The sequence below is a fragment of the Ostrea edulis genome, chromosome 1 (assembly GCF_947568905.1).
Source record: "Ostrea edulis chromosome 1, xbOstEdul1.1, whole genome shotgun sequence".
NCBI lineage: Eukaryota > Metazoa > Mollusca > Bivalvia > Ostreida > Ostreidae > Ostrea > Ostrea edulis.
In genome coordinates, this window is record NC_079164.1 from 14,969,495 (window position 1) to 14,993,084 (window position 23,590).

The 23,590-nt window shown below is 36.1% G+C and overlaps 1 protein-coding gene and 1 long non-coding RNA gene across 3 annotated transcripts; one reads left to right on the forward strand and one right to left on the reverse strand.

Annotated features, from left to right (window-relative positions):
- Window positions 1-1,961: 1,961 nt before the first annotated feature.
- LOC125660684 (monocarboxylate transporter 2-like) lies at window positions 1,962-20,471 on the reverse strand. Its single transcript, XM_048892422.2, has 6 exons — window positions 19,250-20,471; window positions 7,295-7,438; window positions 6,848-7,204; window positions 6,603-6,744; window positions 5,280-5,536; window positions 1,962-3,084 (listed from the first exon to the last, which is right to left on the reverse strand). Exons 1-6 carry the CDS (start codon window positions 19,368-19,370, stop codon window positions 2,909-2,911), a joined length of 1,197 nt encoding a protein of 398 aa, XP_048748379.2. The 5' UTR covers window positions 19,371-20,471; the 3' UTR covers window positions 1,962-2,908.
- Window positions 15,256-18,429, forward strand: LOC130051225 (uncharacterized). 2 transcript variants are annotated; one of them, XR_008799642.1, is made up of 2 exons: window positions 15,256-16,042; window positions 16,718-18,429. It is a non-coding gene; the product is annotated as an uncharacterized LOC130051225 (long non-coding RNA). The 2 variants fall into 2 exon arrangements; XR_008799643.1 differs by having other exon boundaries at window positions 15,256-15,366.
- Window positions 20,472-23,590: the final 3,119 nt, after the last annotated feature.

Here is a 23,590-nt window from a genome sequence, read left to right on the forward strand (position 1 = left end):
TGTACCCTTACTAAAACTAAATGCTTGCCACAACTTTGCCACAAACTCACGGTAAGTTTGTGGTAATTAGATTTATTTGCCATAATTATTCATCAAAACATTGCAGAACTTTGCCAGTAGTGGCAAACAATTGTAGCAAACTTCTAGTAAACTTCTGGGAATTTTAGAAAAGATTTGTCACTAATGGTAAACAGTTGCGGCAATTTTCTTGCAAACAATACAGATTAAAGTTTCTTGACACGCCTATTAAAATATAGAATGCGTCCTGTCCTGTTAAATGACGTTATGTCGCATCGACTGACATGTGGATCACGATCTGTGAATTGCTTGTATTTTACTGTGTCAGATTGAATAGGTGACAATGTTCATGCTAGGGTAAGTTATAACGTAGATTGATGAAACGCTAATGGAATAAAAAGACGCAAATTATCTCTACTACATTTTCTGTTGCATGACCTGATTTTGTGGGATGTCTGTCTGAGCGACACCAAAGTCGGATCTTGTGCTCCAAAGTAAACATTAGGCCTACATAATATATGTAGGGACAACTGCATTTTATCCCATATGTAGCCTACACATTTCATCTGAACAGCTATCAAGATTCGTTGCATACTCCATCTTGAGTTTTTGAATTTGATAACGTACAAACTCTTTAAAGTCGTTAGTCAGTTGGATAAATTATATTAGTTTTATATTTATGTTTTCATTGGGTAGAGGGGGTATGTACATGAAATCTTTATAAACACGCTATCCAGTTCAGGTGCCTGTGGTTTCTAGTTAATTTGGAGGTCACAAATCAATATCTTACAGTTGCAAATGCTATATTTTCAAGTTTGTTGTTCAATTTGATAACATTCATTCGTTATCTTCACCTTTCATTGGTGTACCAGAAACACCTATGCGGTACTTTAACGCCAATTTCATTTGGGGCATTATATACAGTTAATAATTGATTCAGATAAATCTCTTATATAATGTATGTACAAAAATGTACATGTATACCACATTTATTAATAAATATGAAAAATACAGTATCTGATGCAAGGTGAAGATAACGAACAGTGATCAATCTCATAACTCCTATAAGCAATACAAAATAGATAGTTGGGCAAACACGGACCCCTGGACACACCAGAGGTGGGATCAGGTGCCTAGGAGGAGTAAGCATCCCCTGTTGACCGGTCACACCCGCCGTGAGCCCTATATCCTGATCAGGTAAACGGAGTTATCCGCAGTCAAAATCAGTGTGCCAAGAACGACTTAACAATCGATATGAAACAGGTCAGACAGCATTCGACCCAATGCGAGGTTGTATTGACGAAGTAGATCGTTATAACGACCATAGAATTTGCGAAATGCTGACTTCAATCGAGACTGTTGAAATCCCTGTACCATCAACTTGTTTGTCAGTAGCTTACCTCGATTTAAAAACTGACTATACGCAGAACAAGCTCTTGGATATCGAATCAGTTGAGATATATAAACACCATATGATAAATAGAATATAATGCTAAAATCCACACCATATGCCATATCAGCCCTCGAGCCCCATAGCAACCCTTGGGTCCCATATCAACCCTCTAGCTGATATGGGGCCATTCGGACTGAGATGACATACGATATGGATTTTAGCATGTAATATTCTCTATTCATAATATGAACGAGTCTACTCTCGATCCCTAAAAGTAATGAAATGGAGAAATTCTAAGCATTAATCTAACTGAGGAATAAAATATGTAATATTGACCCATCATGGGTAAAAATATATTCATCCAGGGTATAAAGCCTTTGGTGACCAAGTTTATATCTTCATATCAATTTTATTTTGTCAACCCTCCATCTTCTAATTCTGAGAATCCTTGCATAACTCTCCTGACAGTTGACGATTGTAGGGATATGTTTTCCTTATTCGTTGTCGTCTGTGTTATTGCAATAACTGTGTAATAGTTTTCCGTTTATTTTTTTTCTTCATGCAAACAAAATGAATGGCAAAATGAGAATTCTTTTCATCAAAATGATTTGTATTTATATCAAAACATGTGTATGCTATATTCTAACCATATGCCTCAAAATGTTATCATTCACATAAATGATTATGCATTTTGTTAGTATGTAATTTTTACTGACAACCTTTCATGGTTGAGATCAATCACAGTTTATGGTAAAATAAAATTTTTTAAAAACACAATATAAATATCCTATTCACACTGTCCGTGGAGAGAATTTCTCCCTCCACCCCGACCAAACCATGCGGTTATCATAGAGGTCTCAATGTGCTATGTTACCTCATAATCTATATGTATACCTTGAAACTATTTAAATTCCTGGGGACCGATTTTCGTGAATTCTCGAAATTTTCATTGGGATGTAATTTCATGAATATCGTTTCTGTATGTTGGACCACTATACAAGTTGTGTATTCCATTGTAGTTTGATTAATTGATTGTATATTGTTTAACGTCCCTCTCGAGAATATTTCACTCATATGGAGACATCACCACTGCCGGTTAAGGGCCACAAAATTTAAGCCTATGTTCGGCACTTATGGCCAATGAGCAGGGAGGGATCTATATCGTGCCACATCTGATGTGACACGGGACCTCGATTTTTCTGGTCTCTTATGACAACCAAGGGGTACTGAGGACCTATTCTAACCCGGATCCCCACGCGAGCATTGTAGTTTTAAATTCTAAGGATATGAGTACCTAATCTACGAAAATTGAGCTCACATGAAACAGTTATTCCACTGTATATCCCTTTTTTCTGTTAAACATTTTTTTTAATTAAGGATACTGTTTAAAACGAACTAAAAAGGGTAAAGATAAATAATCGTTTCTGAAATTTCATGGATATTTTGAAAGCCACGTCACGTGATATCAATATCGTGACCACATTGTCAAATGCATTATTATAGGTGTGAGCTTATCGAAACAGAGTTGTTATTATGAACGTGTTTTCTGTCTCTTCTTATATAAATGTTATCCACAATAATGAGAAGCAATGATGCAAACGAACAAATAATAGACGATACCGATGCAGTGTAAAAGACGCCTTCATATTCACTTGTGATGTCACGAATTAATCCTGTAATGAAATTTAAAAAGAAAAAACAATAAGATACCTTAGAGAGATATGAAAGTGACATATACTAAGGAAATGCTTTGGACAACACAAGTAATTATGTTTGTAAATGTATGAAAGGTGAAAATAACGAACAGTGATCAATCTCATAACTCATATAAGCAATAAAAAATAGATAGTTGGGCAAACACGGACCCCTGGATATACCAGAAGTGGAGACAGGTGCCTAGGAGGAGTAAGCATCCCCTGTTCACCCGTCACACCAGCCGTGAGCATTATATCTTGACCCGGTGAATCCATGTGTCAAGATTGTTAATTGGTTGCGACTGTGACAAAGATGTTACTATTTTGGTTATAGCCAATAGCACCTGGGAAAATAGAGGCCTAAAAGATACCTTTCCCTTACTTACAGTAATTCTAGGTCACCTGAATCACTCGGGTGACTATTACCATTGGTCTTCATCATCGTGCGCCGTGTGTTGTCAGTTAACAATCTTACATTTTTAACTTTTTGAAAACTAAATCATGATGGCTAATTGTTACAAGTTATGATGTGAAACATCTCCAGGATAAGAGGAATATAAATTATGATATTTATTACCTTATCACCCCTTGGGACCTATGTGAGGGGTTAAATATACTTTTAAAAAGGCAATATTTTCAAAAAATCTCCTTCACGACTCCTATACATGTGGGAGAAAAACTAAATGCATGTATATGATGTCAATGACGCCCTCTACTTAAATTGTGATATTCATGGCCCCTGGGTCAGGAGTTCAGGTCTATTGGCAGGGCCGATGTGACCATATAGTGAACATGTATTAAATATTTTCTTCTCCCATATATATATATATATATATATATATGAATGAAAAAACTAAATGCATCGTTATGATATCCACGAAACCCTCTATCAAAACAGTGACATTCATGGCCCCTGTGTGAAGGGTTCAGGCCCTAGGGCGGGGCCGAAATGTCCATATCATTAAAATGTATTAGATCTTAGAAAATCTTTAGAAATGATTATGATGTCCATGAAGCTATCTACCTGAATTGTGAAATTCATGGTTTCTGGGTTAGGGTTCAGTTCCTAGGGCAGGGCAGATATGGGCATCTACTAGTAGCGAAAATGTATTAAATCTTAGAAAATCTTCTTCTCTACTGCCATATATATGATTATGAGATAAACTAAATGCATGATTGTGGTGATGTTCATGAAGCCTTCTACTAAATTGTGAAATTCATTGCTCCTCGTTCAGGGGTTCATGCCCTTGGGTTATTTTTTCTTCTCTACTTTGATAGTCATGGGAGATAATTTGAATGCATGGTATATCTTCTTAAATTGCGAATTTCCTGAGTATGTCGTTCGGAGGGGGGGGGTGTTGGATGTCAAAATGATTTATGCTTCAACCCCCATTTTTCATTCTGTAAATGAAATTAGGAATTGTGTGCATAATTAAAAACATCATGTTGGCCTCTTCTGAGTTTCTTTATTGTCATATTTGCAAAGGTAATACTTAATCCATTTAAATGCCTAATTTTTAACCCTAAAACTTCAGAATTTTCGCCTTGGTAATGCCAGTTAATGTACACCACCAGCTGATGCAAATACAATACACGCTTTTAAAGGAATAACTTTAATTGTGATTTACATAACTGTTTTATAGATCACCTCTAAACCTTGTACCCACTCCAGCTTTCAATAAAATATTGAATGTACCTCTATCACCAAAACTGATATCTCGGTAAATGCGTATTCACTTTCAGGTTTTAAATGTTTTGTTATCTTACAATTTTACGTGTCCCCTTTTAAGTATCCCAATATATTTTTAATCATACCTCCGTGTAACAGCATTTTAATGGTAACATATTGTAAAATAGATAGCATGTGTCATTCCATTTAAGGGTATCCACATCGAAATATTAACGAAACAGAAATCGTCTGTCTTTACGTTTTAAGGTGACCCTACCATCCAACTTCTAAGATTTCAACAACTTGATCATAAGTCTGTAAATGTTTCATTTACTCCTAATCTGATGTAGAACTTTCGCGAAGTCTGACAGAACAAGTACACTAAGGTAGGATGCGTAAAATAATCTGAACAAAAAGATGTGCAGCAATGATACTAATATCTATATCACAGATTAGCCCTTGTCCTAGCATTTCATTACGGTAATTGATAATATATCACACTCACCACCAATATATCCGCCAACCGCAGTTGAAACTCCATAGGAGGTCATTTCGATTGCTGTTCCAATCGGAAAAAGATCCAAGGGGAGTGACTGAAGAATAATGGGTGCGCCTTGAGAACTAAGTAGTCCAAAGCAAGTACCGTATAGTCCGGAGGCGGTCATGAGGACAGGGTAGGACTGAAGAAAGTATGGGTATAGAGCATGACTGAGAGCCAAGGCTAGACAGATGTAGCTCCAATGATACAGTATCTTAGGTCGACTGAAAAAGAGAGTCAATACTTGTTTACGTATTGAAATCCTGATAATACTTACTATCGCGAGATCTTTTGTAAACCGCCAGAAAATTTATATTAATTTCATCTGATGGTACATCTTTAAACAATACATTCGATGTAGATAAAGTCAAGATAACAAACAGTAATCAATCTCATCAATCCTATAACAAATGCGAAGCTAAGAGTTGGACAAGCAGGAGTGCCTGGACGTACAGGAAGCGGATTAGATGCCTAGGACGATTAAACATCCCTGTTGAAGGATCACATTCACGGTGAGTACTGTATCTTGTAACAGAAGTCATCAACAGCCAAAGTCAGTATGTAAAGAACGGTCTAACAATTGATATAAAATACGCCAGACAGCATTCGATCTAACGACAGGTTGTATTTCCAAATAAGATCATTATACCGAATATATTTTTTGCGGCTTACTAACTTCAAAGGTACTAGTCAAACTCCTGGAACATTAACGTATTTGTAAGTAGCTTGCTTCGATTGAAAATTTCATCAAATGCAGATCATACTCTTGCTTATCGAATCAGTTGAGAGACATAAACACCACATCAGGTGTTTATGGATTTATTCATTTTATATTGTTTAACGTCCCTCTCAAAAATAGTTCACTCAAATGAAGACGTCACCATTGCCGGTGAAGGGTTGCAAGATGTAGGCATGTGTTCCGCTTTTACGGCCTTTGAGCAGGGAGGGAATATTTATCCTGCCACATTTGATTTGACACGGGGTGTCAGTTTTTTCGGTCTCATCTAAAGGACCACCCCATGTAGTCGCCTCTTACGGCAAGCAAGGGGTACGGAGGAGCAATTCTAACCCGGATCCACACGGGTATATTTCTACATAATATCGGAAGTTCGCGATGCAGAAGCCAAAGTTTTAATGTCCGAAAGAAATATCAAAAGTTGTCAAATATAAATGATAAAGCTCTTCTCTAAATTTCCTATTAACCGTTTACGGAAATGTTTGTAAAACCATTATTTCGTTATTAGCAATAAGGAAATTTTCGACACAATTCTTTTGACATTCATTTCTTACTTAAAGAATGATGATAGAGGTACAGCGAGTATTCGTCCACCCACATTGAATACGCCGCTCACAGTAAGTAACAAGGCAGCATCTTCTTTCGTATAATTGTTTGAGACGAGGAAATCCGGTAGAAACCATGACTCAGCGAAACCTGCCTCAAATACATGTAATATTAAATACCGTCATTGTATGAATAAAACATGTTGATGAAGAAACAAGAGTTATAGATAATATTATATTAACAAATCAATTACCAAACATTCCAAAGAGAAAAACATCGAATATGTAAATTGAAAACCCTCTCTTTTTGAAAACGGCAAATTGGTCATTCCACTTGAAGTCTTTAGATTCAGTCTGATCTAATGGCGGTAAATTTAATTTCACTGCCATCCCAATCAGGTTAAGATGAAAGAATATTCCAGCAGCTATCATGAAAGTTCCTCGCCATCCAAACTCTCGTAGGAAATACTCAGTCATATAAGGAGTCACCAACAACCCCACTCCAGCTCCAATGGTGATAGATGAAAGGAACTTGTTTATAGATGAGTGACCCTGGAATGCTCGTCTGGCATTGACATATGACAAGAATAGTGGAAACACAAATCCACATCCTAAAAATGAAATAAAATCAGTTACGTTTCAGGGTTCAATCAAAGACGTTGTTGATTTTTATATTTTTCCATACTGTTTATTAAACCTACCTCCACCAACACCAACAAGAAGAACAATTGTGGTAACACTTTCTGAGAAGGCTGCGGCTAGAAAACTGAGGCTTCCTAACAATGACCCAGCCATCATACACGGGAATTCCCCTACTCGTCTGATAACAAGTTCCGCTGCCACTCCTGTGAAATATGATTTCTAATGAGTTCTAATAATTATTGAGCAATGTAATTCGAGAAAAGTTGGTCAATCTTATCTATCGGTACATCTCTATGGGTGTAAATTAGTTTCTCTTTCACTGACAAATAAGGATTGAGTAAATCTGCTTTAAATTCAATTCATATTGAAAGCATCCGTATATGACATTACTGTTATCAAATGAATGCCGTATTAAAGCACAATATCCTAATTATGACTTCGTTAAAGTTGTCGTTTGATTCAAATCCGCGTTTGGAATTACACGTTGGTTTGTTTGGTTGGTTTTTTTTTCATTTATAAAGAATAATGTATGATACCTTAGTTTCTCTTTCACTGACAAATAGGGATTGAGTAAATCTGCTTTTAATTCAATCCATATTGAAAGCATCTGTATATGACAAGCAAACAAGAGCTTTAGAAACTTTTAAAATTATCAACAAAATGTCCCCACTTTTTTTACAAGATCTAGTTGTTATAAAAAACCATTCATACAATTTTAGATATACAAATACAGCGGAAGTACCAAGACTTAGAACAACCAGGTACGTGATTAAATCTTTTAGATATGAGGCAGCAAAGCTCTGGAACTCTTTGCCAAACGAAGCAAGAAATATTACATCTTATAATCTATTCTCAAATTATATTCAAAATTGGTGTGGGGAATTAAATTGTAAATGCAACTCATACAGATTCCAGCCTCTCCTGCCTAAATCTTAAAGTTTTGATCCAACTTCTAACTATGCTTCTAAGTTGACATGTACAAATTTAACTGTATTATTTTTACTCTGCTCTATGCATATTTATTTAGTCTATGTATGTACCCATATTTTTATGTTTGTGTTGCAAACTTTTTTCAGTGCTGTGCATCTTGATATAGCTAGTCCCTGTGTATATATATGCATGACTTGTGATGTCTGTATACATGTATGCGTCCTGTTTTATTTCAAATTTCTTTTTTATGTCTATGCATGCAATTATATATCATTCGTGCTTTGTGTTTTATGCTATATAGCTGGTTAAAGAGCTCTTAGCTCATGTTTATTGTTACCTGTATATAGTTCCGACTTTAAATAAAAATTACTTAATTACTTACTTACCTTAATTCTAATATATCTCTTATGTGCTGGAATTTGCTAATTTTCTGTTTCATGTCTCAATATTTTTGTTGTTTTTGTTTACCTTGTGAAACTCATCACAGCACTAGCATGCATCATAAGAGAGAGACATGTCTCTTTGTGAATTTATCACTGAATGTTTTTGTAAATGTTCTATTTTATGAAAGCAAATGTTTTGCTGAAAAATGGAATACCGTACATTAGCGTTGTGTGCTAATTTCTTAAAATGGCCATTTGCTTTCATAGATCAAAAGATTTTAAAAATAAAATTTCAATACTTATACTTGTATTTACCTACACATAACGTTTTGACAACAAATTAATATAATTTGTTTCATATCTTAAATTTAGCAACTATTATTAATGTGTATGTTCAATTTACAGAAGAGCTCGCGTTGATTCGATTCCAACGAAAACAATTAATGCACTAAATTGTGACCCAAAAAAAGAAGTTTGGACTTAATTTTATTTCAGTCATGTACTGTATGATATGTGCTATGTCAGAAAAATGATATTCTTCAATTAAAACACGAATGTAACATTAACATGAACGTTGTTTGAACAAGTAAAAACACGAAACACCTGATGTCGTTGTCCGGTCGGATCTTCATATTTACATCGAATGTAAAAACAGGAGTTCCGTGAATATCGAAAAATACAAGGGAAATTATCTCACTGAGCAATTATTATTCTGCGTATCCAAACTGAGATGGTATCCCTCGAAACGAGATTCGGGGCAGGTAAGTGTCTCTTAAGTGCAATCTCGGTTCCCACATGTTTGACTTACTGGATCAATTGCTTGGGTTAACTTGTATCATGTTTTAGAGACATCTGTGTAACATTTGGAGTCATGTGCTTACATGTTTTCGAAGAAATGTAACAAACTTTGACTTCAGTGAAAGGTGGAGAAAACGAACAGTGATCAATGTCATAACTCCTATATGCAATACAAAATAAAGAGTTGGGCAAACACGGACCCCTGGACACACCAGAGGTGGGATCAGGTGTCTATGAGAAGTAAGCATTTCCCTGTCGATCGGTCACACCCGCCGTGAGCCCTATATCCTGATCAGCTAAACGGAGTGTACGATTTTTACACAGTTGTCAATTGCAGTCATTTTCATCGTGACTGTATATATATTTTCAGAAAATGTATTAATACGCCATGATATGTCCTCCTGGAATTTATTTTGAACATTTTACTTTTCATTTTTTTCATTCAAGGCGAAGATAATGAACAGTGATCAATGTCATAACTCCTATAAGCAATACAAATAGATAGTTGGGCAAACACGGATCTCTGGACACACCAGAGGTGGGATCAGGTGCCTAGGAGGAGTAAGCATCCCCTGTCGACCGGTCACACCCGCCGTGAGCCCTATATCCTGATCAGGTAAACGGAGTTATCCGCAGTCAAATCAGTGTGCCACGAACAGCGTAACAATCGGTATGAAACACGTCAGACAGCATTTGACCCAATGATAGGATGTATTAACGAACTAGATCGTTATAACGACCATAGAATTTGTGAAATGCTGACTTCAATCGAGACTGTTGAAACCCCTGTACCATCAACTTGTTTGTCAGTAGCTTGCCTCGATTTAAAAACTGACTATACACAGAACAAGCTCTTGCCTATCGAATCATATGCAGGTGATAATGGAATATTGCTACATAGATATGGAAAGTTGACGATGGATAAGCTGAAATCATCCCGTTTGTCATACAGTTGAGTTTTCAGTTTGCCGTTAATGTCTTCTTTCAATAAAATATCTAAGTATGAAGCAGAAGTGGACGACTATGTGGTGTCTTTAATCTCAAGCTCACAGGGATATATCGAATTCACATATGAATGAAAGTTATTATTGTTAATAGACAAAACGTCGTCGATATATCTAAATGTCGAACTGAAGGTGACAGCTAGATATTTTTTTCTTCTCACGTAGAAGCTTTTTCATATGAATATAGATTGATTGATTGATTGATGTTTTCCGCCACATTCAACAATTTTTCAGTTATCTGGTGGCGCCCAGTTTATATTGGTGGAAGAGAGAACCCAGATACAATATACCTGGGAAGAGACCACCGACCTTCCGAAAGTAAACTGGGAAACTTTCTCACTTACCGGTGCGAGCCATATGAATATAGCAACAGGTAAGCTAACAAAGGAGTACAATTCGTACCCATGGCAATTCCAAGAGACTGTTGGAAGACTTGATCACCAAAGACCACGAAGATATTGTCAATGAGGAACTCCAGCATATCTTTAATTTCAACTTCAGAATACTTGTGCGTGGAATCAGAATAGTGTTTAACAAAGTACGTTTTGGGATGACTGATCACTCTAGATATGAATACCACGGTATTTCCTTTTTCCGTTTTTGCTGAAGAAGCAACTGTCTATGATGTCAAAAAGTCTAGTCTATAATTTATGGTGATGAATGGTCGTGTATAGTGTTGAAAAGTCATAGGTTTTAGTGTTATTGATTTGGGAAAAGTTTTGCGATTTCAAGTTTACTAAAGGTTCTTTAGAATGTTTTAGAATCCACATTTAAGTAACGGGGTACCCCTTCTGGTATATGTAGTCGCACAGTAAGTTTGAAATTTCTCTTTCAGACCTGTTAATATTTTTGTGAGGAGGAAATATATAATGAAAAGATTTACAATTTCATTTTTCAATGGCCATTACCTTCCAAATGAATAGGAATCAAAGGCTCTATACAGGGTATTATTTCTTTTAAGTATACAAATATTTTTATAAAACTGCACTTTCGGAGTTTCCATCTGTGAATGTGACCTTAGTGTCTAATTCTAACAAATGTAGGCATCCTGGAAAAACTTCATCATACAAAAGTGAAATTACAACACATATGTAACATGTTTTGAAACCGATGCTAATCATGAATGATAAGCACGCAAGACACATGTATGTTTTCCAACATATGTGAATAGTATGAGTGGCAAATATTTGTTTTACGTTGTGATAATTAAATATATATACTACCCAAAATTTGATAAGGATCACTAGGTTATATGTGTGTAATTTACCACTAACATAACAAAAGACATAAATTTGACTCAGAATCGTGTTTACTCAGGTTATGAATGAAAATTCATGAACGACATGAACTTTTATCAATACGGAATGCTTGAAATCTGATAACAACACCAAAAGGCATTTCATTACAAAAAGTTAACAGCAAACCAGAGAAAGAATTACAGTTTTTTGGGATAGTCCATCATTACACTTAGTCGATGAAGTGTCAATACCGGGTATGTATTGTCAATAAGCACCCGGATGTTTCCAATGGGAAGGTTGTTTCACTCTTCCACGAGGGCGTTTCCGAGCTCTGCCAAAGTCGTGGGTTGTGCTCTACGGCATGAAAGGGCAACCAGCAGCATGTTCCATACATGCTCAATCGGGTTCAAGTCCGGCGAGCGCGCTGGCCAGTCCATACGGACAATTGTCTCCTGCTGAAGGTACTGCTCCACCACCCTGGCGCGATGAGGACGGGCGTTATTATCCATCAGGATGAACTCAGGGCCAACAACACCAGCGTAGGGTCTGACGTAAACATCGAGGATCTCATCCCGGTACCGCACCCCCGTCATGGTTCCTCTCTCCAGGGCATGAAGATCTGTTCTTCCATCCCTGCTGATTCCACCCCAGACCATGATGGAACCACCACCATAACGGTCATGTTCACTGATGTTGGCATCATGGAAACGTTCACGTTGTCGTCGCAACACTCGGTGCCTCCTGTCTGTAAAGTCCAAACAATACCTGGACTCATCGGTGAACAGAACTTGAACCCAATCGTTCTGTGTCCAAGTGACATGATCTTCAGCCCAGTCCAATTGCTCCCGCCGGTGTCGAACAGTCAGAGGGACTCAAACACATGCCCTTCTCGAGTTGAGACCTGCATTGTGAAGCCGATTCCGTATCGTCTGAGTGGACACATTCACCCCCGAGGCGTTCAGGAGGTCATTACGTAGGCTGGTTGCTGTCCAGAAGGGATGGCGTCGTGCCTGAAGAGCCACAAAATGGTCTTGGCGTTGGGTTGTCGACCTCTGACGACCACCCCCATGTCAGTGTGCTGCTGTACCAAAAGTTTACTGTCGGTTCCAGGCCCTGTTTACAACGCTCTGGGTGACGTTTAGTGCATTTGCAACGTCACGTTGTGAATAGCCAGCGTCAAGCATTCCAATACATCTGCCCAGTTGTTCTGTCGTCAGACGACGCCTTACACGTTGAGGGGGCATTGTGTTGATAAACGTAGTGTAAACACTCAAGTGAGTTTGAAATCTTAGAAAGAATCAGACATCGATGCCTGAGTGAAAATCGTGCAATGGTTGCAAAAGCATAAACTGTGATGAGAAACGCATTTCCCAGGGCATGAAATGAACGTGCAAGTTTGTTGAAGACGATTTTGATTTCACTTGGACACAATATTGCCAGTTATTCAGCTATTAATTTTTTAAACAGAAAAATATCTATGATCCTTATCAAATTTTGAGTAGTATATTTTACCCCTGTGGTGTTTTCTTATGCTTTTGATGTGTTTTTTTTAGTTTGCTTAAGATTTTCACATGTTATACATGAAAAGGCGAAGATACCTAACAGTGATCAATTTCATACGATAACTCCTACATGGAATACAAAATTAAAGGGTCGGACAAACACGGACCCCTGGATATTCCAGAGGTGGGATCAGGCGCCTAGAAAGATTAAGCACCTCTTATCGATTGCTCACATCCACCTAGAGCCCTATAAGTTGTTCAAGTAAACAGAGTAATCCGTAGTCAAAACCAGTTTGTAACGAACGAAGAATGCCTAACAATTGGTATGAAACACGGCAGACGGCATTTGACCCCATGACAGACTGTATTGGCAAACTAGATCATTATAACGACCATAGAATTTGCGAAGTATTAACTTAAAATGAGACTGTTGAAACCCCTGTAACATTAATTTGTTTGTCAGTAGCCTGCCTCGACCACACGCAGAATAAGCTCTTACGTGTCGAATCAGTTGAGGGTCATAAACATCATATGCAAATGATAATGAATTATTGCTACACAAATATGGGAAGTTGACGATGGAGAAACTGAAGCCCATCCCTTTGTTACAAAGTTGAGTTTTTAGTTAACATTAACATCTAAGTTCAATAAAATATTCAAGTCGAAGCAGACGTGGAAGACTCTGTAGTGTCTTTTATTTCGAGTTATCTGAGATATATCGAATCGACAAATCGTCAGCTAACAAAGGAGCACAATTCGTATCTATGTTAGCTCAAAAAGACTGGTGGAAGACCTGGTCACCAACGACTACGAGGGTAGTTCCAATGAGAAACTCTAGTATCTTTTTAATATCAACTTCAAATTACTTGTGCGAAAAATCAGAATGATGTTTAACAAATTGATTACTTTAATGACTGACCGCTGGATATGAATATTTCCTTTTCTTAATTTTTTATCGAAGAAACTGTCTATGATGGCAAAACGTTTAGTCTTTAATTGATCAAAAAAGTCATACATTATGATGTGGTTAATTTGAAAAAAAAGGTTTTGTGATTTCAAATTTAGAAAACGTTCTTTAAACTTTTTAGAATACATGTTGATTATACATTTAAAAATTTTAATTTCAAATTATATAAATGATTAATGTTTACCATTCTTTGATTATATATGCAAAATAAACGCTTACAAAAGTATGCATTAAATACCAAGCATTTTCTTGTTAATTTCATTCATTCATTGACATTGAAACATGTAAAGCATGCTTCAGTATATATAAAGGGAAGGTAGAATTGCAATTTTGATGACCAGCAAAATTGTCAGATGTTTCTTTTCTTGCAGTGGCCATTGGACGGAAGAATATTTCCAAGGTAATTGTGAATAACTTTAGTGCAAGTCATATGACAGTGGCAGGATAAATTTTCCCCATGTATTTGTAGAATAACTTGATTGCAAATCTCTCCATATCAACTACCCTGTTGCATTTATTACCGAAAAGAAACAAACAGATACATGTAAGACACTCATGTAGATATTGATATCTATAAAATACAATCAGACCTGTTTCAATGGAACTACTACAATCCCAAAAACTACATATGAGGCATTTCCAGATGTTGATAATGTAAAATATGCTATACATTTACCTTGACCAATTATGTTTGAATTAAGATAAAAATGTATTTCAATTCAGAAAGTTATTACCTAAACGTTTTCACCCAGTGATTGTGATATTTTTCAAACTTAACTTGGTCCTGAATCATGATAGGTCATAATGACCTGTCACATGAATCCAAAGGTTTCTGCTTTTTTAAACTGGTTTACATATTTCTCTTTAGGTATGATTCAATCAATAAAGAATATCAAATATTATAAAAACTGGAGTCCTTATACATCGTTGAGAATTTTCCGTGATTTTGTCAAGTAATGCTGTGCCGGGAAAACAGCTGTTGGTTTCGATTACTGGGGTCCATTAATATAACTACATGTGGATCCTCCAGCAGCTGTCGCCATGTTTGATAGTCCTAAATATATACTTATAAATAAAATTTTATGTCTCATAAAAAGTTTTATATGCAAGCTTTTTACATTGTAATTCCATGATACTTTATAATTTGTAATTATCATTACTTGTTGTATTAAGATCGGGTTCAACTCAGATCGGGATCGAATTCCAAATAATGAAAATCTGGTGAAGCACGAGGTTTTAACTGAAGATTTGAAGTCCATATAATTATCCAACAATTGTTTGTCCGAACAGATCTGAGATACCACTTAAGGTAAATCGATTTGAACATTTCGATAATTAATTGATTAGTCCAGCAGATGGCATGAAGATAAGCATTCGATACCCAAAGCCAAGAACAGTGGTGCTGATGGGCCATTCCTTCATTAGGAGGTTCGGTGTATTTATGAACAATGTGCAACATTATAATATTTACGTCTTCAGAAAGATAGTTTTGAAGTGATAATTCGTGCTAGGGGCGATCTCAGGACCTACGAGCTGGCTATTTCCTGGGAACTTCTTGACTTTCAAAATATTCACACCGAGGGCGGTATTTGTGATTGGGGGAAATGACTTAGCAGGTGCACAGGCAACACCACACGATGTTGCTCTTCAAATCATGGCTCTGGCACACTTTTTACTGTTAACCAATAACTTCTCTTATGTAATTATTGGACAATTGCTACGTAGATATCCATCAAAAGTAGACAATCAGTATAATACCAATAAACTTTTTCATGACCAGTGTCACTCTTCAAACAGTAATCTCTTATTTTGGCACAACCGTGGCTTCTGGGACCCAGACATGAAATACATGGAGCGTGACTGGGTCCACATAAAAGACAGCAACCATGGCCATCGGTTTATGAGCAAGTACTTGCAAAGTGTTAAAAGTGCTGTCCTCCATACCTCCCATTTGGCGAGACGGGCAAAGAATCAGGACTAGATAAGTATCAATACTAGTTCATAGCACATATGGTGCTTAATAATGTCTGATCTCCACATGGAAAGTTATTCCTTGTTTATTAACTTGTTATGCAAATGATAATTTCTGGCTGTGTGTTCATATTTATTAATATAAGACAGTATCAGTTTTATTTAGTAATCATATAGTTATTAGCTGTTTGTCTACATATTATGCCAGCTTTCTTCACAATAACCTGTTTGTGTCAGTTTGATCAGTTTGTTGGAGGATCACTATCTGATTCCTTGATATTTATGCAAAGGCAACAAGTTTGTTAATGTTATTCTTCCCGACATATGTGCAGGAGTTGGGAGGATTTGTTTATTTATTTACAATTGGTTGCCCATAATTGTCATGAAATAGTTGCAGCTAAGTTTGTTTATTTATAGCTCATTTCTAATTGAGATGAGAATATACTTGCTTAGCTTTTATGTATAATGATCTGCTACTAATTCACTTGTGACTGACCTGTCTTAACTGACACTTAAATGATACTGATATCTTGACAATTTTATCATGGCAAGACCTATGCCTTTTTAACACGATCAGGATCTTTGCATAGTGTCTCATATCCCATTGTGATCATAACTGGGTGGCTACAATTAGTGTCTCTGTCATATTCTCACCCATGTCAATTACAACATGCTTGGAATTATTGTAGAATAAGATGCCACAAAAGAAAAGGGAAAATCCAAATCCAAACTCATAAGGAAAGAAGAGGCTACACACTCAAAAAGCTCCTTCTGTGGCGTCTTCCCCTTGTGATGTTGTTGATGACGTCTTCCCCTTGTGATGTTGTTGATGACGTCTTCCCCTTGTGATGTTGTTGATGCCAATTCATCATTACCTCCAGTAAGCTGTTCCAGCAACCCTTCAATCGATTACGATCAGCTGGCAGCAGCAATTTCGAGGCTTTGAAATCCAGTAGTAATTCTGTTTATATGAATATCCCTACACAGGCTCCTAGCACTTCTTCCGGAGACTGAAATAATTCTAATTTTGTCAACACACTTCAACAGTCGTTTCCATGTGAGTCGGTGGCAGATGCTTGTGATAGTAACACCTCACATGTTGTTCCATGTTCCATTGTCAGTGGCAAATGGCATTCCTCTTGGTGCGGGTGTTCCAGTGCGTATTAAAAACAAAATCTGTAACGATCAATTTATTGATCTTAAGTGTTTACTACCCAATTCTTGTTTTCTTACAATGGTACAAGCAACAAGAACAAGCTTCGCAAAAGGCATGTAGCTTTACTATCAAGGTGTAAGCTTTGTTTAATGAAAAAGTTGTGAATATAAATATCATTATCTTAAAGGTAAAACGGTATCAATTTTGATGCGCAATTTCGACAAATAATGTCTCTTCAGTGATGCTCAAGCTGAAACTTTGGAAATCCAAAATAGCATTAAATTTGTAAGAACTAAAAGGAAAAACAGAGTGTCAAAGGCAGGAGTCAAATTCGTCTAAAGATCAGAACTATACATGAATGAGATAACCCTTAATTTTGAAATGAATTTCTCAATCCTATCACAGCAATTAGATATACATCTGTATTTTCAAGCTGATAACGAAATCCTTAGTTACTGGACTGTAGATACCCTAGGGGACTAACAGTCCACCAGTTGAGGCCTCGACCCAGGGGTCGTAATGTTAAACTTATACGGTGCCAATTTTGATGCACCAGAGGCGCATTTCGACAAATAATGTTTCTTCAGTGATGCTCAAGCCAAAATTTTGGAAACCCGAAATAACAATAAACTTGTAAGAACTAAAAGGAAAAGGTCTGTTATAATACAAGCGTTTCTGTGCATGCTGACTTTTTACATTTGTTGCCCTACGATATCGATAAACAATTATAATGTCGAATCAATCATGGTATTATGTGTAAACAAAATATGATGTCTTTCAAAAACTGTTTAGATTGTACTACTACTCGGAGAAAGACATGGAACGTAGCTCTTAGAAATGCCTGTCATTTGAAAATGAAGGCATAAAGTGGTCATCAATACCGAGCGAATCTCGGATTGGCTGAAGGATCTTAAGGTAACACGTATGTAAAAGAAAAAAAATGACAAAGATGAGCAAATGAAGAGATAATCTCTACATACGTTCAATGAAAATTTTGTAATCCATATAGGCGACGCCATTTTGCTTTGTTCATTAGTTCCTTCTACTGTTTTTCGTGTTTTAATATTCAATGCCAAAAATACAAGACTGACGTGCAATTTGTAATTCATACACTCCATTTGTTAAAAATGAATTGTAAAATGATTATAGTTACAGTTTTTAGCCAATCATCAAATAGAAAACAGTAATACAACTAAATAGATCAACGAGTTTATGAATTTCTTTGAATAAAAAATATACGAAATATTTACTCTTATTTTTATATTACTTTGAATTTTTTGGTTAATTTTGCTTAGTGTTGAACGTCTTTTGAATTAGGAACGGGATGTATTGTTGTTTATAATTGTTTGATTTAAGAAATGAAACTTATGATTCTCTATTTGATGCATGTATCAAACGAAAAATTGGATGGAAAACTTCATCAATGCGCGTAGCGGATCCTGTTGTTATCCTCATATATTTCCCCTTCCATATTTAGATGTTACTGGGCGTTTAACGCAAGAGGAATTTCATTAATAATATAGATTTTAAAGTGTTTCTAACTTACAGTACTTAATCGAATTATGAACACCAATGACCATTTCACACTTCGCTCGGTCCAACGGCCACACCGTATAAACACATTGTTTTCTTTAAGGAAATTAAACAGCAGCTTTGGAACCAATACGGTAAAGGTTTCTTTGCGGTCAATTACAAAACGTGTAGAGTGAGGACGAGTCGGGTACCGCCATTTTTCTTGTCAAGTGATCCAAATGTTGTTGACGTATTACATCGGAGGTTTCTTTCTCCACTTAGCGATGTTCCGACTATATGAAGAATGTGATTTTTGTCCGTTTATGACAGATTAGCTTTTAGAATACATGTACATGTATATAATCTTACACTCCATTCGATGATTTAATCATTGATATAGAGAGACCCGTAGCAATGCTTTTGAGAGGATGCAGACAAAACATCACCCAACAAAAAATATGATTATTACAATTTTAGATCATTCATTCTCACTGATTTTAAATTCTGTTAAATAGCATTGTGTAATATGTTTAATAACAAAACATACATCTACCTCCACCAAACACGATACCGCGATACAAAGACTGCATTAAGGCCACCAAGGAAGCGTCTGCTTCAAATTCTCTGATGACGTCAACATAAACGATCCCCAACATCGCAGACGGCATTGCCATGGCGATGAAATGAATGAGCAGGGAACCAACAAAGACCACATAGCGTCTGTTAGACTTGTCATAACGTTCTCTGTTATGAAAAACGCGTGTTATAAACCTTACACGTTACTATAACATGCATTTTCACGTTAGACTACCTTTAGAAGAATATGATTTTGTAATGCGTTTGTAATAATTTGTTCAAAATTCTCGCTGCCCCATCTACACAAAGATGAAAGTCTCGGTATTAAAAAGTAAATTTTTTTGTCAAAAGATAAACATGACAATCTGTTAATACTCACCTGGATAGGGTCGATTTCGGGTCGCTTGAAGTTATCATATCAAGTATCTAAATAATGAGGATATCAATATGATAGTCCGTGAAAGTATTACGTGTTACAAAGTTCTTTTGGGGGGTAACCTATTTTTAGAGTGATGCAGTTCAAAGGGGCAATTTTAAGAACCTTGAGAAAATGTGACTTTGCATACACGGTTTTACACCATTATATACATGCATGATAGGTCGACCCATATTATTCTACAACTCTTTGTTGTTAGCGTGTGACAATCTAGTCATGTGACTGCTTTGAAATAACGCCTGTATGGAATAAAGTTTATTTGATTTATAGCATACCTTATTTATATCGATATTTAAATAGCATACCTTATTTATATCGATATCTATATACAGACCCTGAAGCGTGCTACTACACATCCAAAGCGTTTCGTTTCCTTCCGTGCAAACCGTTCAGCGTTCCGTGCAGACCGTTCAGCGTTCCGTGCAGACTGTTCAGGGTTTCGTGCAGACTGTTCACCGTTCCGTCCAAATCGTTTCGTGCAAGAATCGTTCCGAGCATGATCAAGCCACGCCCATAGAAACGTGCAGATCATTCAATCCATGGTCTTAGAAATGTACAGACCGTGCAAGTCGTTTAGGCATGGAATGTAGGACAGGTAAACATTGTTGGGAATTGGAAGAATTATTTCAAAATGTCTCTAAGACGTGCTTCCAATGGTGAAAATCTGCAAATAATCGAAAGAACAGTTTGTAAAAAAAAATTTAAATTAAAAAAAAACACCAGGCAGAGCATAATCCGATACCATTTTATCACTCTTGGTAGTATCTAGCAAGTGCAGAGACATGTATATCTCTGCAGTTATTTCTTCTTTTCTTTATTCTTTATTTTATTCCTCTTTTTTGTATATAGGAATAATTCATTTGTCTTGTGATACTTGTATGATCAAGTTTCTCTTATTAAATAAAAAAATATTTTCATCAAAATTGTTTATGGAACTGTCTGCATACAGCAAAGACCGACCTGTGTATGACTTGTATATTCTACGCAAATTCCAAGGTGCTTTTTATTTTACCACAATAGAGGTAAGCTAATCCGGGTATTTGAAATAAAATTATTAACATTGTACAGAAGGTGTGAAAATCGGCGGGGGCAATTCAAATATGACGAAAGGGGTGTTTATATCTTTTGTCTCTCAAAAATGAATGCAGTTTTCTATAAGTTTAAAATTGAGGCAAATGCAACAATCTAATTGAAATTGGATGTTAGATCCGCTCGCATATCTGTTGATCATTACTGTAATCAGTCAATATTTGTTTTATCTATTTGTTTACATATTTGATTTATTTCTCAATCTATCTCAATCATATTTTGATTGTTTCTTTTTGTTTTGTATTTTCCCTTCTTATCCAAGGTGACACGTCCTTTATCGAATAGCTAATACCTGTACGATGTCTAGATGCACCCCCCTGCCCGATCAAAATATCTTCCAGTCTTGCCTGATGAGTTATTTCGAATTATTTTATCTGTTGTCATACACGTATGTAAAAATATAGAGGTTTATTAAATAACTGTCTTTGAGAAAAGGCCTGAAATATACAAATTGCACACGTGTTTTAAGGGTACACAGATAGAATGAACAAAAATAGCGAAACAGACGCGACAGTTTCAATGATAGAGTGATGAATAAATATTGTTGAATAATCAATATTACGCGACAATACAATTTATGCATCTTTTTCCTTTATTTCCAACGTTAAAATATATTAATTTCCTTTTATCCAACACGTTTAGAAGTCAGTAAACTAACCTCAGGATAAAACAAATAATGCCGAAAAAAAATCAACGCATGCAGGGCATGCCTATCGTTTCGTGCAAACCGTACACAACCCTCTCCCCGCCAAAAATGTTTCAATCTTTCCTGAGGAGAAGTTTTCTAAAATCAATTTATCTGTTTTCATACATGTATATAAAAATGTATATGTTTATCTAACATCTGTCTTTGGGAAGAGACCTGGAATATACAAATTGCAATTTGTATTTTGATATAACGACACTCAGAATGAATGTACAAAAATAGCGAAACAAACGCGGCCATTTCATATTCAGTTTCAATGAATTTAATATTGCAATGAATAAAAAAAAAATTGATTGATCAATAATCCGTGACGTTAACATTTTGCATATTTTTCTTTTATTTCCAAAATTAAAGAAAATATTCATTTGTTTTCATTCCTGTTCAGGTAAACGGAGTTATCCGCAGTCAAAATCAGTGTGCCAAGAACGGCTTAACAATCGGTATGAAATACTTAAGACAGCATTTGACCCAATGATAGGTAGTATTGACGAATAGAATTTGCGAAATGCTGACTTCAATCGAGACTGTTGAAACCCCTGTACCATCAACTTGTTAGTCAGTAGCTTACCTCGATTTAAAAACTGACTATACGCAGAACAAGCTCTTGCATATCCAATCAGTTGAGAGATATAAACACAATGGAATATTGCTACATAAATATTGGAAGTTGACGATGGAGAAGCTGAAATCATCCCGTTTGTCATACAGTTGAGTTGTCAATTTGCCGTTAATGTCTACTTTCAATAAAATATCTAAGTATGAAGCAGAAGTGGACGATTCTGTGGTGTCCTTTATTTCGAGCTCACAGGGATATATCAAATCGACATATGAATGAAAGGTATTTTTGTTAATAGACAAAACGTCATCGATATATCGAAATGTCGAATCGAAGACCACAGCGAGAGATTTTTTCTTCTCACGTACAAGTTTTTGAATAAATTATGTTTCATATGAATATAAAAACAGGTCAGCTAACAAAGGAGCACAATTCGTGCCCATGGGAATTCCAACAGACTGTTGGAAGACCTGATCACCAAAGACCACGAAGATATTGTCAATGAGGAACTCTAGCATATTTTTTATTTCAACTTCACAGTGCGTGGAATCAGAGTGGTGTTTAACAAAGTAAGGTTTTGAATGACTGATCACTAGATATGAATATTTCCGTTTTCCATTTTTGTTGAAGAAGCAACTGCCTATGTTGTCAAAAAGTCTAGTCTTTAATTTATCGTGAGGAATGGTCGTGTCTAGTGTTGAAAAGTCATAGGTTTTAATGTTATTGATTTGGGGAAAATTCTGCGATTTCAAGTTTACTAAAAGTTCTTTAGAATTTTTTCGAATCCACATTTGATTAACACCCCTTCTGCCATATGTAGTCGCATAGTAAGTTTGAAGTTTCTCTTTCACAGCTGTTAATATTAGTTTGTCTGTCGGAGATGAGCAGCAGAGATATACGCATTGCATGCATAGTCTACACATATTTCTATTATGACAAACTTCACTTTCGATACAATACTAGTATTTTGATAAATGGCTAGGCTCCGTAGAACTAAGATTAAAGATGGGGACCTTCACAGCTAGACGCTTCGTGTCGTTGTTGTTCAGTGAATCATTGCGCGGCTCAGTTGACTTGTATTTTTCCGAGTTTATGTACATTTTGATAAACGAAGGTTAGCATCTTTGTCGCTTGCATTAAATTATAAGGAATGACTTTAATTCTAGGGCAAATTATACGAGTATAACCTGGTTTGGGTCAGTTTACGTTTTTTTATAATCCACTTCAACGTAAACTGACCCAGAATTAAAGTCATTCCTTAAATGTACAATATTTGTAAACGTTACGTTATTCAATTGTTGTTACTGACAATTTATAAAATTAGTTTCAATGCATCGCATGTATCATGGCATGTCTTCGTCGTACATTTATCAGTCAATGAATATGCACTGGTATTTACTGGGCACAATTTAGATTAAAGATGATTAAAGTAAAAAAAAACTAAAATCTTATATTTACAGAAGAAACAATAGCAACAAGAGAGGAGGGTTGCTTCTTTTCTATTCCCCGTAACGTTATATTCTCACTTCTA